This window comes from Tiliqua scincoides, chromosome 3, assembly GCF_035046505.1.
Source record: "Tiliqua scincoides isolate rTilSci1 chromosome 3, rTilSci1.hap2, whole genome shotgun sequence".
NCBI classification, from domain to species: Eukaryota; Metazoa; Chordata; class Lepidosauria; order Squamata; family Scincidae; genus Tiliqua; species Tiliqua scincoides.
This window is the reverse complement of record NC_089823.1, coordinates 157535188-157550844: the sequence shown is the minus strand read 5'-3', so window position 1 is coordinate 157550844 and position 15657 is coordinate 157535188. Positions and strand designations below refer to the sequence as shown.

Sequence of the window (15657 nt, the reverse complement as noted above, 5' to 3'; positions counted from 1 at the left end):
TTTAAAACTGTGGTTGAGGAGGTGTGGGGTCAGGACTGGGACTCCAGCATGTGTAATGAAAGCTGAAATGAATGTAGAATACAGCGACATCAATGATTACTGGAACCAGGTGATTTCAATCTATGGGACCATTGCTCTGCCGGCTACTCTGGCTGCCCATTCAATTCTGAACCCAATTCAAAGTGCTGCTATTGTCCTTTAAAGCTTTCCATGGTTTGGGATCAGATTATATGAGGGACCACCTACCCCCAAACATTCTGCCTTCTTTATCATCTGAGGAGGCTCTCCTGCAAGTGCCTCTTCTCACTCAGGTTAGGGAAACAGCAACGCGAGGATGAACCTTCTCTACAGTAGTGCCAGAACTATGGAACTCCCTTCCAGGGGTGTTAAAAACTGCCCCTCCCTTTTGGCTTTTTGGTTCAAAACATTTTTATTTCATCAAATGTTTGAGTGATGTGTGTTTTGGATGTGCTTTTGGATGTGTTGGTGGTTGCCTCTTGTGACTCTGTATGATGATGATTGCTGCTACTCCACTCTCCTTTTATTTTTAATACCAACCCCTCAACTGTTTTTTGTTTTTTTTAAACTAATTGCTTTTCTATTGTTGCCTCATTTTTTGTGTGTGTGAAATTTGTAAGCTGACTTGGGCATTTTGCTTTCCAAAGGAAAGGTGGGACATAAATTTCTTAAATAAATATTAAGGTTTCCTCATATGGTTTAAATTTGATTGTGCAGAGAACATACTCCATTTCTAGTGTGAAACACTCCTACATAACAGAGTGCCTTCTAGATCTAGCCCCGTGACTTAACTGCCTAAAACAACATTAAAAGGGAAATTATTACCAGTGTTGTTACAGTCAACAAAATAAACAGCATGTCTCCTTAATCTAATCAGATACATTAACCTAAAATACTTACCCTCTACATAGACTAATTCATTGTTACTTTACTGAAGAAGGAGCACAACAGTTATTGACATAGAAATAAATCATTAAATCGTAGCACTTTTAAGTAGGGCTGCAGGCTTCAATTGGTTTAATCTGTATATTAATCAACAAAAGCTTCACTATATTAATCCTGCAGTTTGGTTTTAAATATGTGAGAACTGCAAGTTAAGAGCATACTTGTTTAATTTTGTTCAAGTTGTTGCAGCTCTGATGTTACTAGTAGAGGGAATGGGGGGAAAGAAAATATTAAAAGTGGCCTTTCCTTATGATGATGAATGATAGTTTTGTTTGTTAAATTATAATTAATTTTTCACTAACTTCAGTGTCACATAAGAACAGCTTTACTGGATCAGGCCATAGGCCCATCTAGTCCAGCTTCCTGTATCTCACAGCGGCCCACCAAATGCCCCAGGGAGCACACCTGATAACAAGAGACCTGCATCCTGGTGTTCTCTCTTGCATCTGACATAGCCCATTTCTAAAATCAGGAGGTTGCACATACAAATCATGGCTTGTAACCCATAATGGATTTTTCCTCCAGAAACTTGTCCAATCCCCTTTGAAAGGCATCCAGGCCAGATGCCATCACCACATCCTGTGGCAAGGAGTTCCACAGACCAATCACATGCCAAGTAAAGAAATATTTTCTTTTGTCTGTCCTAACCCTTCCAACACTCAGTTTTAGAGGATGTTCCCTGGTTCTGGTGTTATGTGAGAGTGTAAAGAGCATCTCTCTATCCACTTTATCCTTCCCTGTGTCTCAATTTTGTTTGTCTCAATCATGTCCCCCCTCAGGCGTCTCTTTTGTTTTGTTTTGTCTCAATCATGTCCCCCCTCAGGCGTCTCTTTTCTAGGCTGAAGAGGCCCAAACGCCGTAGCCTTTCTCATAAGGAAGGTGCCCCAGCCCAGTAATCATCCTAGTCGCTCTCTTTTGCACCTTTTCCACCTCCACTACGTCCTTTCTGAGATATGGCAACCAGAACTGGATGCAATACTCCAGGTGTGGCCTTACCACTGATTTGTACAATGGCATTATAATATTAGCAGGAAAAAAAAATCTCAAAAAAGAACTGTACTGAGATTGTGGTAATAAGTAAGGCTATGTCAAAATTTCTCCATCAAAATCTTGGAGGGTTTGTAAAAGGGGAACTGCCATCATTTCACATTTTTTATGGACCTAGATGCTGTTTCTGTGTACCAGAATGTTCCATGTTTCAAATGGGCATTATAGAAGAAAAGATGGCTTTCAGGAGAAGTACCATTACCACAGGTGATTTTCAGCTCTTCTCCCATTAATCCTCATCTATAGATGAAATGACTCCTCACTTTCATGGTCCATGATGTTAAGCTCATTTACTTAAATGTAGTCGATGACTTGAATAAACACAGCAAAATAAAATTTATCGCACAGTAGTGGGGAAATTCTGAATTCAAAGAAATTCAGGAACATCTAGTGTGCTTGTCATCTTCTCTGAAAGTTCTGGGTACAGGCATCCTCCCCTTATCTGCAGGGAATCGGTTTCCAGTTGCCACCACAGATACGGGAAATTGCAGATAGCAGCAAACCCTACAAGAAGCTGTTCACAAACGCCTTCTGTCATGCAAATGACTTATCTGGTCTCTGATTGTGGCTGTTCTATCGCTGTCTCTTGTGTTTGGCTGTTACTGTGCTGTCTGCAAATGCTCACAGGAAGTGGGAAGCACTTACAGGAAGCTGTTTGGAAGGGTGAAAACATGATGCTAACCTCTATGAACTCTGTGATCCGCAGACACGGAAGGTGGGCACCTGCAGCAGTTTAGCTCAGAGAGGGCTGAGTAATTACACCAAAAGATGACCAAGTGCAGGAAAACCAGTTGAATGAGTTGTAAAAAGGACCCTTTATAATTTGTAAGCTTGCACTCAGTTCATGTGCCTGTGGGCAGGGTTGAGGTTGATAGATGGCAGGGTAGTCACTAGCCCCATCGGCTTCTGGGAGGGGGTATAGTGGTGCTTGCAGATAGTGTATAAAAGAGACCTTGCCTAAACTTTCCTTCAGAAGGGAGCTGCTCTGTTCAGAGTCAAACAAGGTAAGAGATTACACATCTCCTTTGCTAAAACAACTATTTCTCCTTAGTACTAGTCCTACTTTGTCTTTCAGCATTGTTTCTATTATACCTACTGACATTTCAGGAAAAAACTGAACTGTACATTTGCAATCATAAATATCTCCCAATGTATAGCCACACTTTTTGAATCTACATATGCACATAAAATGTTAAATGGTGAACACATTCATTACCCTATTAGCTGATCCTTGCTTTGTTCAACAAGTGTTGGAGGGACGTTTGATACGATGACTTGCATATCCAACTGGTTGACCACTGAGACCTAAAAACAGAGAACAAAATTTACTTGAATCTGGAAAAAAATAATATTTTAATGGTTTATTGTGAGCGCCAGCATCACCTGTGGCTGCCAAAGAGCAAAGGTGTACAGCAAAGGTGTGAAAACTGAAACAACTAAAGTAGAAACAGCTATAACATGAATAAAGTAATGTTTATAGTAGTTCCAAGTTTCTTCCATTAAAACCAGTGCTTAAATTTTAAATTTAAAGATGATCTACACAATTTTATGCATTATATGAAACATTCTTTTACAGAAGCCATAATATTACAAGGTTCAGTCTTCATTGATTGGCATGTTGTCATTTTACACCATAACCAGTTTATACCCAATCATTTAGGTTGCAATTGTGTGCCTACTTCCATGTAAATATATTCTCTGAATTCCTTAAGTCAGAGGTTCTCAAACTGGGGCATCGCGACACCCCAGTCAGAGCCCTGGCCACTTTCCCCTTAAGGGGTGGAGCGGGGAGGCAGAAACATGATCGCCAGAATTGCATAGCTGTGAAGGGACACAGGGGCTTGGCTAGACTTACCAGAGCTTCCTGCAGCATCCTGGGGGTGTGGGAAGCCCCATGCCACCCTCTGCAGGGCCCTCCAAAGCATGCAGTCGTTGAAAATATCGATCGCAACCCACTTTTGGTTTCACGAACACAAACCAGATGTGGGTTGTGATAGATATTTTCAATGTCAGCGCACTTCAGGGGGCCCCGTCGAGGCTGGTGCAGGGCTCCCTGCAGCCCCGGGAGGCTGCAGGAGGCTCTGGTAAGTCCAGCCAAGCTCCTGCGCCCCTTCACAGCGACGTGATCCTGGCGATCGCGTCACTGCCTCCCCCCTCCCCTGCAAGGACTTACTGAGGGACTCATACTCATACTTACTGAGGGTTCTCAAACTCCAAGAGGGATTCTTGGAGTTTGAGAACCACTGCCTTAAGTGAACAGGGCTGCAGCTACAAAATGTGCTTTTTATCATTTTTCTTCTTTCCTACTTTTGAGACCAAAAAGGTCTTGTCTCAAGTCCTACTTCTCAGAGTAACACAGGCAACCTGTAAAAGCCAAACAAACAGAGCTGGAAACCTCAGCTCCCCTACATGTGTAACAAAGCAAGCACAGCAAGAGGTGATCTATAGGAATGCTGAAATTGCCCTAAACTATTTTCTCCCCTTTCCAAAAAGTGGCAGAGATTGCTACTGTGGGAGAGTGGAGCTTCTTCAATGAACGTTGAAATGTTCATGGGAGTAAACAACAAGCAATGGATCTTTTTTTGGCATAGAGCCTAGCTGTTCTCTACTGGCCTAAATGGGGAAGGGAAGCAATCAAGCTTCTGAAAGTGAATGCAGATAAAATGAAGGAAACCTCCTCTTATGGAGTTCACAAATTAGCTGGTTACAGTAAAGTAATAATTGATCCACAACATACAAATCACAAATGATAACACAGTGTGTGGCCACAAACAGTGGCTCATTTATAAACTACATGTAAAAATGCAATGTATAGGTAAATAGTAAACTATAATACATAACATAGGAGGTTGTATCTTTTATACAATCAAATCATTTTATGCACATATCAGGGAACCATCACTGTACATGTAGATATAAGAGTTTGCCTCTCTGTAATGTGTAAAGTGGCTAAAATTCAATTGGTTTCAATGGGACTTTCATCTCTGAGAGTGTTCTTAAATTGCAAGGTAGGATAACAGTCAAGAGGCTTCTTCATTATCGCAGTTAATGTTTAGTGTCCCCTAAGCTATGAAGAAAAAGTTCCTTCAAATTCCAAATAAGGTTTTGACAGAGCAAGGAAGATCAGAAATCTCTCTTAAGTCTTGGCCATCATCCATAAAGACATACAGAACCTATTTTGTCCTTCCTTCCCTTGGAGGATGCTTCTGATATGTTTTTTAAAAAGTTAGGGCAGTACTAAACCTACACAAACTCTAAAACATCAAGTTTGGTAAATTTTAAGAACATAAGAACAGCTCCACTGGATCAGGCCATAGACCTATCTAGTCCAGCTTCCTGTATCTCACAGCGGCCCCACCAAATGCCCCAGAGGGCACACCTGATAACAAGAGACCTGCATCCTGGTGCCCTCCCTTGCATCTGGCATTCTGACATAGCCCATTTCTAAAATCAGGAGGTTGCACATACACATCATGGCTTGTAACCCGTAATGGATTTTTCCTCCAGAAACTTGTCCAATCCCCTTTTAAAGGCGTCTGGTTTTGCCCCTGGTTCAACCCACTCCCTGCCCTGATCCTCCCCTGAACTGCCTCTGCCACCACCTTACCTGTGGTGTGGGCTGGGTGAGTTGCTGGCACACGTGCAGGGCCTTCAGCTATTTGTGCTGGTGGTCTCACAGGGCACAACAGTGGCATGGCTTTTATGATGCCAACCTGAGACTTAAGGTAGTGGATTGTGAGATCCACTGCTCTAGGCCCTCAGTAGGATTGGGCTGTTAGTCACAACTTATACAAGTCTAGTCTACAACACCTGCATCAGAAGTGCCCCATCTTCACAAGGAACTGACAACCATAAGAAATTGTAAGAAGGGTGAATCTCTTCAGCACAAGAGAAGAAATCCAAAAGAAACTGGATCATCCTTGCAAGAACAAGCTCCAAAATACCTTTCTTCGTTCATACTTACAAGTACATCTGACTTGTTGCTCAGTCCTTTTCCATAGTTGTCAGTGGCAATAACCTGAAACTTGAAATAAGATCGTCTCATGTTTTTGAAGAGCATAGCAGTCTTGATAAGCCCTGTATATGGTTCAATCACGAAGCCTTCCTTGCCTTCCTTGCCGTCCTTGATTGGGGGAATGATGAGTCTATACTGCATAGCGCTGAAGTTGCCAGTGTCCTTATCATGAGCCTGACAGGTTAAACAAATGAGAAAGAAGACAGAGCCTCTAAGGTAGACATATATGCGAAGGAACACTCAGTTTGAACTTTTGATCACTTCCAAAACTGGTCTAGTGGTCACCACAGCACTTAATTGATGTTATACCATGGTATGTTCCATCGGTAACATAAGAAATTGATTTCTAGTAGTATTAACCTGGAAAGGGGACCTATCTTCAAAAATAGTTCGGTTGCAATTCATTTGCAATAAGGTGTACCTTAGAGCGCAATCCAGCCCTTGACTTGGGCCAGTGCAAATCCCTTGTGCCAGCCCAGGAGGGTCGCAAACGTGCCATAAGGAAAATGGGCCGGTGCTCAGAGAAGTCCTTAATCATTCTGGTTGAAACTTTAGAGCACATAGCTTAAAATTAAGAATTCTGGATGTACCCAGCAATCTGCCTACTGTACCTACAAACACGGAATATGATTCAGGCAAAGTTAAACAATTTTCAGCACAATCCTATGAAGGCCTTGCGCTAGTGGAACTAGTGTTTGGGCAACACAAGGTTCTCGACAACTATTGCAAAACACAACATGCTATTCAGTGTGGCTGGGCTGTGCACTAGTGGCCTGGAGAAGAGCCTTGCTCTGGTAAGTCAGCGTGGAAGATGGGAGGGAGGCAGGAGTTGGTGCAATGGAGTGGGGGGGGGGAAAGAAAACCAGGGTAGGGAGGAGAACAGATTGAGGCTGGGAAGGCGGCAGTTATATAAGTGGCAGTGGTGTCACAAATATCCAATCCCCCTTTTTTGGCCTTGATCTGTCTTCCTAAGTCCACTTGGACTTGTGGCAGACTGGCATAGGTTGAGTAGACCCAGTGGGGTAGTGGGGCAGAAAGGGTTTATAGCAGGGGTGCTCAAACTTTCAACTTTAGGGATGCTGGACCTTTAAAATTGTGTAGGAGAGATAATTTCAGCAGGTGCCGCTTGTCATCTGTGGGATGACAAGTTGCACCTGCTGAAATTCTCTCTTCTATACACTTGTTAAAGGTCCAGCATCCCTAAAGTTGAAAGTTTGAGCACCCCTGGTTTATAGTATACAACTGATTAAACATGCTTGTTAGTCTTAGCTGTCACTTAAATGATAAGCTATATGACATTCATATCAGCATGATATGAAACTTGAACCAGAAGGTGTTTGGAAAGCACACGTTGCCTGCTGTTTAAGATACAAAGGCTTGCATTTTTTCCCAGTGAGAGCCCTGTCTTCTGATTTCATCGACCTTATTATTTTGTTATTTTCATGTACAAGAGTAAAGAAAAAAAAAGTATTTCAGGATCACCAGAGATTGCCAATGATATAACATGCCCAAATCCTTTTTAACACAAGGGAAGGGTTCTTGTCATTGTTGTAATTTGTCCTCAAGGTAAATATTTTTGTCACTTCATTAAGGGAAGATATATGATACTTCTAGGGTTGTGATATGCCTGTCAAAGAAGAGAAAGAGCTACACTTAATCTTCATGGAAGTACATCTTTTCTTTTGTTTACGTGGGAGATGTAAATATGCAGATGGTTTCACAATCCTGTTATGAATGAATGCTGAAAAATATTTATGTCTTTTGTGCCAGAGTACGTTATCATCATAAGGTGCAACTTCATCTCTGCAGGTAAAAATTTATACCCAGGCTGAGGCATGTCTTACTTTATACTGGTAATTTTACATTGGAGCACAGCATGGTTCCTAAAGCACATGAGCCATACCTCACCAGAGGCGTCAGTTCCTATTCTTGTTTGTGAAGGAAAGCCCTGGGTGTGCATGGGCCATTTGATCTTGTATATAAGAAAGGAAAGACACACTGCATGTCTGTTACTGGATTGTACACAAAGTCTGCAAAGCTTGGACCAGTTCCAGACACTTAGACTCTACAAAGTGAATCATTCAGCACACAAAAGTGGTTCGTAATGGCAATCAAAGGCTGTAAATCAAAGTGCGCTGTGGCACAGCAGAACTTCTCAGAATTTCCTCCAAACACCATTGATTCCAAACACATACACCTCCTCTATCATCTGCTCTCAAAACTTGTGAGAAATTCTGGAGCAGCCCCTGACAATGTGCAAGGAGCATGACAATGTGTCTGATAATCTGCTATCATGTGCATGTGGAGGTGTTGACAAATGGGTTAATACGATGTTTTTGGCGTGCAGCCATTGTCATTAGGTTAACAAAATTCATTGGCAATTATCTCTTGCAGATATGGCATCTTTAACCAAGTGTTGCAAATAATGAAAACTGATCTATTAACACTGTTTATGTAAACATGCAATCAATCAGTAACTAATCATTATGTTGCTGAGATGGAAAACAGAGGTGGCATGACATCAGAGATGGGATGTGCTTCAGCATTTTTTCCTTAATAATGCACAGGACACCTCCCATTTTAATAATTTCAAAACTGAGCCCCAGTTAATATGTTCAAGGAGTTTTTTGGGTGACCATGTTTTTTGGGTAACACACAACCATGTGTAAACTAAGTGCTGAAAATATGGCCAGTACTGATGTAATGATTCAAATGATTTTACTAGGTTGGGTTCAAATCCTGGTTAACATTAATCATGGTTAAGGCTGGTATTGATATGAGCTTTAATAAACAGAGCGGGTGAGGTGAATTCATACCAAAGAGGGGAAGGAAACATGTGACCTTTTGGCCAACTTCTATCACCCTACTTAAAGATTGCACTGGCACAAAGCAAACTTTAGGGCCTGATCCAGAAGAGCCAGTGCCAACCTTCCACCAGTGCTGAGTGTCGCAAACATGCTGTAAGACACACCTGCAGGGTTCATTGCTTGGTCAGCACTGGCACCAGCTTAGTACCAGTTTGCACTGACCCAGCACCAGGTGCTCCAGCAAGCTCATCCCTTGTTCCAGGTGGCTGAGAGGTAATGCGGGGGGGGGGGATGTCCCTTTCCCCTGAGGAGCCTCCAGCAGCTGCCCAGTGAGCACTGGACATTTTCGTCTCACTGCGAAATCTCACACGGACAAGATTAAGGCAAACAGTTAAGGCAATCATCAGTTTTTTGTCAATCGACAAGGCACACCATGCCATTGGTGGGGGGCTCATATCCCTCAATGGTCCTACTAATAAATGACCTCCCACAACTCCTGCGGCACACCTGCAGACCATTTGTGGCACACCCATGTGCTATGGCACAGTGGTTTAAAATGGCTGCCCTAGAGCAAAAATTTTTATTGAGCTCCTGCTCACCCCCAAATGCAGCATTGGACTCTACTGCTACCACCAATATTAAGTTCTTGGTTTGGCCTGGGCAAATAGATTATTTGATCGGTATAGGTCCTCAGCCAGTGCCCAACGTGACCCAATGCCATGCATGTGGCAATTCCATTCATATGGACATGCATACCCAGGAACCGCATAATGCACGAATAACCTTGTGGTGGTGCCAAAATTGTGTTTCAAGTTTCTTGTTACCATGCATTCCCCAAATAAATACAGCCGACAACAGGTATGGAATTAAAATGGGCCACTTTATTGAATTACAACAAGAGCAACAAGGCAAAACAGGGTAAACAATACCCACCCCAAGTGCAGGGTTCTAAGTGGGGGAAACGGCCCTAACTGTCTACGACCCCCAATCTCATAGGCGTCCACCTGACTCCAGGCATAGCTCAATTGTTATTAAGCCCGCCTTTCACTGTCGCCCGAAGAGGGTAAGTCAGCTGAACTGCTATGCCCTCAGGTCACCCCTGCAAGGCCCCCAAGTTCAGACAAGGGGCTGGCCAGCCTGCCTCCCCCAGCCGGTCAAGCATCTTGAGAGCAGTTCTGGTTCACCCCTGTCCTTGCTGACTTAGACTGGACACCGAGAAGGTCTTCTGCCTACCCACCCTGCACTTCTACCTCCAGTGACCAGGGCATTAAAGAGATATATTGCAAACCCCAACACGCTCCATAGCCAGTCTGAGGTAGGCGAAAACAAACACCATTGTGGTGCCAATCAGATGATGCTCAAAATTCCTACCTGGTCCTCCAGAGAGCGACCAGCTAATCCCAGACTAGCAACAGGGTGGGCGGGCGGGGGTCGCTTCCAGGAACGGACTGAGCTAAGTCTAGCGCCTGCATGCTAGAACTAGCCCAGTTGTCCTGCCCCCTCAGGCCAGCCAGCCTATCAGCTGGCAGCAAAGCCCTGCTGCCGGCTGATTGGGGTTCTGGCATGGCAATCATTGCTAGCGCGCCATCCAGGCACGCTAGCAGCCCTTCCATTCACAGATGGAAACCACTTCTCATGTCTGATCTCAAACGCTGGGGAATACTCGTTCCTGCTTGAATGTATGGATCAGGTCTTAATGATGCAAACATAACATCAAGTATGGTGCCAACTACATTTCAACTTTTGTAGAAACTTCTAATGTTCTCTTTAAAAGGTATGGACAAAATGTTTTTTAAAACTTAAAGAGATGAAAAAGAATGATATCCTGCCTGAAAGGAGAGCAGGGTTCAGGTCATTAATGTTGAAGCAGGATGACTATCAGGAATTCCCCTTGGAGTACACAACATACTGGCACTGGTGTATTTTTTAAAAAATAACACAGCAACCTACAAAGTGAATGTAGTGTATTAGTTTTCTTCTAGATCTAACCACAGTTACTCTGACATTTTTTGTATGCGCAGAAGACTTCATTCTTCCTGCTGCACAAGATTGTCCAAGACAAGAAAAAATACTCAGGAATTTATGGTAGGAAGGCAGCCTAGCAAGATAATCAAAAAAAGCAATGATTGACTCTGAAGACAATGACAAGACAAATGAGGAAAACTATGGGTATTTTACTGGTGTTAAAGCAAGACAAAAAGAGGACTACCCAATATGGGAACAAATGTTACTTACAACCAGTGCTTTTTTGGTAAAAAAAATAGGTGCAGGAACTCACAACTTTTTATTTATTTATTTATTTATTTATTTATTTATTTATTTATAAACCATTTTTTATACATGCGTGCGCGCACGCGCGCGCGCGCACACACACACACACACACACACACACACACACACACACACGTCCATCCCATGTGAGCTCCCTGATAGCAAAAGCACTCCTGCCACAGCTGGAGTGAAACACCCCATTTTTTTTAGGTGGGGAGGTGCTCCATTGGGCTATAGGAAACTCTCTCCATTGGGCTATAGGAAAGCCTATACAGTAGTTAAAGTGTTCAGAACAAATATATAAGGTCTTCAGCCCAGCTGGTGGCCATCAGTGCCTCAAGTGTTAGTTCCAAACACTTTGAGCCTAAGAGCTCTGGTGGCTCAGTGGTTAAACTGTAGATCTGTGAAGCCAGAGGCTTGGGGTTCAAATCCCACTGAGGAATAATATATATATATTTTTTTAAGGTGGGAAGGTGCTCCATGGCTGCAAAATATAAAGGTTGGTTGCTAGTTGCCAAAAGGGGGGCCAGTTAAGGCTGCAAAACTCCTCAAAGTTCAGTCCCAGGCAGGCTCTTTTTTGAACTTTTTTTTTTAAAGTCCCAGGTAGGACTTAACCCACAGCCTCCAGCAGGGGGCTCACTCCAGGAGCTTAACTGTGGGTTAAGTCCTAACTGGAACTTAAGAAAAAAAAAAAGTTAAAAAAAGAGCCTGCCTGGGACTGAACTTTGAGGAGTTTTGCAGCCTCAACTGGCCCCCCTTTTGGCAACTAGCAACCAACCTTTATATTTTGCAGCCATGGAGCACTCTTCCCACCTTAAAAAAAAAAAAATTCCTCAGTGGGATTTGAACCCCTAGCCTCTGGCTCCACAGACCTACAGTTTAACCATTGAGCCACCAGAGCTCTTAGGCTCAAAGTGTTTGGAACTAATACTTGAGGCACTGATAGCCACCAGCTGGGCTGAAGACCTTATATATTAGTTCTGAACACTTTGACAATAGGCTTTCCTATAGCCCAATGGAGAGAGTGCTGGGCTGTGGAGCACAAGGTTGGAGGTTCGAATCCCTCCCTAGCCAGCAGTGCAAGCCGGGGTGGTGCAGGCAGGGGAAAAAAGGTGGGGGCAAGGAGGAGGGATAAAAAGGTGCCGGAACGCTCTTCCGGTGCTTTCCATTACAAAAAAAGCCCTGCTTACAACTATGTGTGAGACATGGCATTAATGTCAAAGACTTAAAAATACTGGGATAGCAGATGCAGCATTTAAAACTGAAAATATACATCAAGCTGTCAGTTCCTGCAGGGAGAAAAGTGATCTTGTTTTAAAAGCTATTATATTTTGCTGGAAACTGTGATTAGAAACATCTGAATTTGCCATCTGTTTCAGTGGCGCTAATGTTGAAAAGAAAAGCCCGTTCATTTTATGAGCCGCTTTAGAATACTAGAATCTGAATTAAGATTGACCCTCACAAGAAAAGTAGGGATGCACAAAGGGCGGACGGTAGTTGTTATTGTTGTTGTTATTATAATCCAGACATCAAATCCTTCCCAAGGATCTGGGATGCTTGGTTTTTATCCTGCTTTGCTGTTATAAATACCATTGCAAACTGTAAGCTGTTCCCAGTAATGCTGCTTTTTGTAGTTGGTGGATGGCAATTTCTGTGGCCTCAGTGCTGTTCACATGCTCTTCAAGGTGTTTTGGAACGGCACTGAGGGCGCCAATCATCACTGGGATCGCTTTGGTCTCCTTCTGCCACAGGCTTTCAATTTCTACTTGTAAATCTTTGAATTTTGTTATTTTTTCCAGCTCTTTTTCTTCCACTCTGCTATACCCTATTATTGCTATATCGATGATTTTGACTTGTTTTTCTTTCTTCTCGACTACAGTTATGTCTGGTGTATTGTGCGACAGATGCTTGTCTGTCTGTAGTCGGAAATCCCATAATATTTTGGCATCTTCATTTTCAATGACTTTTTCAATTTTGTGGTCCCACCAGTTTCTGGCTGCAGGTAGCTTGTACATTTTACAGATGTTCTAGTGTATCAGTGTTACTACCTTGTCATGCCTTTATTTGTAGCCTGTCTGTGCGATCCTTTTACAGTGACTAATTAGGTGGTCCACTGTTTCATCTTTTTCTTTACAGAGATGGAGCTTGATGTTTGTTGTTACTTTTTCTACTTTTGCTTTTACTGCATTTGTTCTTAATGCCTGTTCTTGTGCAGCCATTATTAGACCCTCTGTTTCTTTCTTCAAGTTGCCTTTTTGGAGCCACTGCCAGGTCTTGGTGATGTTCGTTTTTCCAGTAATGTCTCGCAAATATTGTCCATGCAGTGGCTTATTTTCCCACCTTTCTGCTCTTTTCTTTATTTGTTCTTTCTTATAAGCCTGCTTTGTTTAATTTAATAATTTAATAATTTCGCACTGTTAACCATTTTAATTGCATCCTCTTGGGCAGGGGTCTCCAAACTTTTTGGCCAGAGGGCCACATCAAATATCTGGCGAAGTGTTGAGGGCCAGAAAAAAAATTTTAGTCTAAAATTTATATAAATAAATTAAAAATGGAACTTAGATGAGTGAATAAATGAACGAATGGGCTCATTCATTCAACCTCTCTGGCTCCCAGAACACCCTTCAGACACAACCACAGCTCCAATTGTGTTCAGATGAGTGGGCCAGAGGCTCTCAGGGGACAAGAGCCACTTTGGCACTATAGTGCTGAGCAGGGGGTTGGACGATGACTTTCAGGTCCCTTCTAATATTCTAACAGTCCAAGTGCATAGCCTAGTATACAGCTGTTATTCTCTGCAGCAGGGCAGGGAAAGATGGTTATGATAGACAAGCCATTTTTCAGGAAACTTCTTTCACCATTACTGATCTATTCAATGATAAGTCCTAGAATTCTTTGGAACACAGGCTGGAAATCATGGCTTTAACTGTGTAAAAACAGACTAACATATTTTGATGTCCTTACTTTTTGTCAGAAGACTTGGAGAAAGGTGACCAAGAACCAGACAAAAATTAAGCAAAACCACATTGCAACCAGATGTTAATGGAAAAGCAGTGAAGGAAACATGACAACAGTATTAAATCGAAAAGCTCAGGTCTTTAATTAATCCCTCAAAAGATAACATGTGTTAATTAGTCTTTGTCAAGCAGATTGACTGTATTGTGAAGAATGAAGATATGTCTTAATAATACGGAGAAAACCAAACACAATTGATATGCAAAATACTAAAATAATCCAAAGCTCAGTAAATCTCAGGCTTCACATTCTATAGAAGAATAGCTGTGATTACTGCATTTTTTAATTTACTTATTCATGGCAAAAAATGCATGGAGTAACGTTTGGCCTCAGAATGACAGCAAAGAATGAGCAGCTGCTGTATTTGAAATCTCTAAAGAAATAAAACTATGAGAAAGGTTGTCAAGAAAAGATGGATATAGTTCTAGAACTGCTTGTTCCAATGCCTGAACTTTTTACAGAAAAAAGTTCTGTAAAATTAATGAATTGTAATTAAAGGAATTACCCAAATTGACATTCCAACTGTTTTACCAATATTGAGCCTCAGGTAGATTTTTTTTTTAAAAAAACATCTGGAATTTCCTAAATCCATGTTCTGAAGGAAGGGAATATGCCGGGTGGCATCAGAGGGAAGCCCAACAGAATCTGGATGGCACTGAGAGGCCTACAGAAGGTTTTGCTCTGGGGCCCTCCACAACATGGTGCACAGACTGTCTAATCCAGTGTTTCTCAATATTTGTTCCCCATTGTACCACTCTCTACAGTCCACCAGAAGTAACTGGTGATGATGTCATCACCAATTATTTCCAGACTGGGAGGCCAAACGCGATGCAACAAACACCAGTAAAAGACTCAGGGCGGATGAGAGGGATTTTTCATGCACACTGGAGTTCTACCCACCGAGCTGAGCCTCCTACCACTGTCAGGTGGTGGGTGTCTGGGAGTCCCATGAGTACTACCAAACACCACCTCAAGTACCACCAGTGGTATGAGTACCACTGGTTGAGAAACACAGGTTTAGTCTGATTTTTCTGACTAGATTTTCTGACTAGATAAATCTGATTTTCTCAGGAAGTGCTATGGAAGTAAATGCTGCGAACTTACTAATGCTGCTTTACAGACCAGCATCTTTCTGGGCCTGACTACTTCTCCATGCTCAGTGTGAATATTTAAAAATAATGAGAAAAGCCTCATACAGGCTAGTCATGCAAACATTCTTGGAAAGGTATGAAAATCAAGGGCTTTGATACAAGGTGCAACTCCTATGGCAAGCTCCCATTATGAGAATCTGGGTCGGTTCAATGCAGCATTGATGGGGGCAGCAGTGTAACAGTTGTCTCAATCAACTGTGGAAGCAGGACAATATTCTGGATGGAGACAAGACTGGTTTTCCCTGTGTTACTGCTGTTCTTGCATAAATAAGGATTGTTTGCAGTGCAAAAGAGTTCTGATTGTAACTTCTCTCCTTCCTTGGATGGTCCTTATAGTGGTGGTGTGTGGAGGACAGGTTTTCTTTCATTGTCTCTTCCTTCTCAGTTG

At 42.5% G+C, this 15657-nt stretch overlaps 1 protein-coding gene across 6 annotated transcripts in view; it reads right to left on the bottom strand.

The window, feature by feature from the left end:
- Nucleotides 1-15657, bottom strand: part of PCDH15 (protocadherin related 15) — a 455608-nt gene that overhangs the window by 55264 nt on the left and 384687 nt on the right. For all 6 annotated transcript variants that reach the window (XM_066618750.1, XM_066618749.1, XM_066618751.1 and 3 more), the window contains 2 exons: nt 5975-6199; nt 3227-3315 (listed from right to left, as the gene is read on the bottom strand). In XM_066618750.1, coding sequence (XP_066474847.1) covers nt 3227-3315; nt 5975-6199 — 314 coding nt within the window. The remainder of the gene's footprint in view (nt 1-3226; nt 3316-5974; nt 6200-15657) is intronic.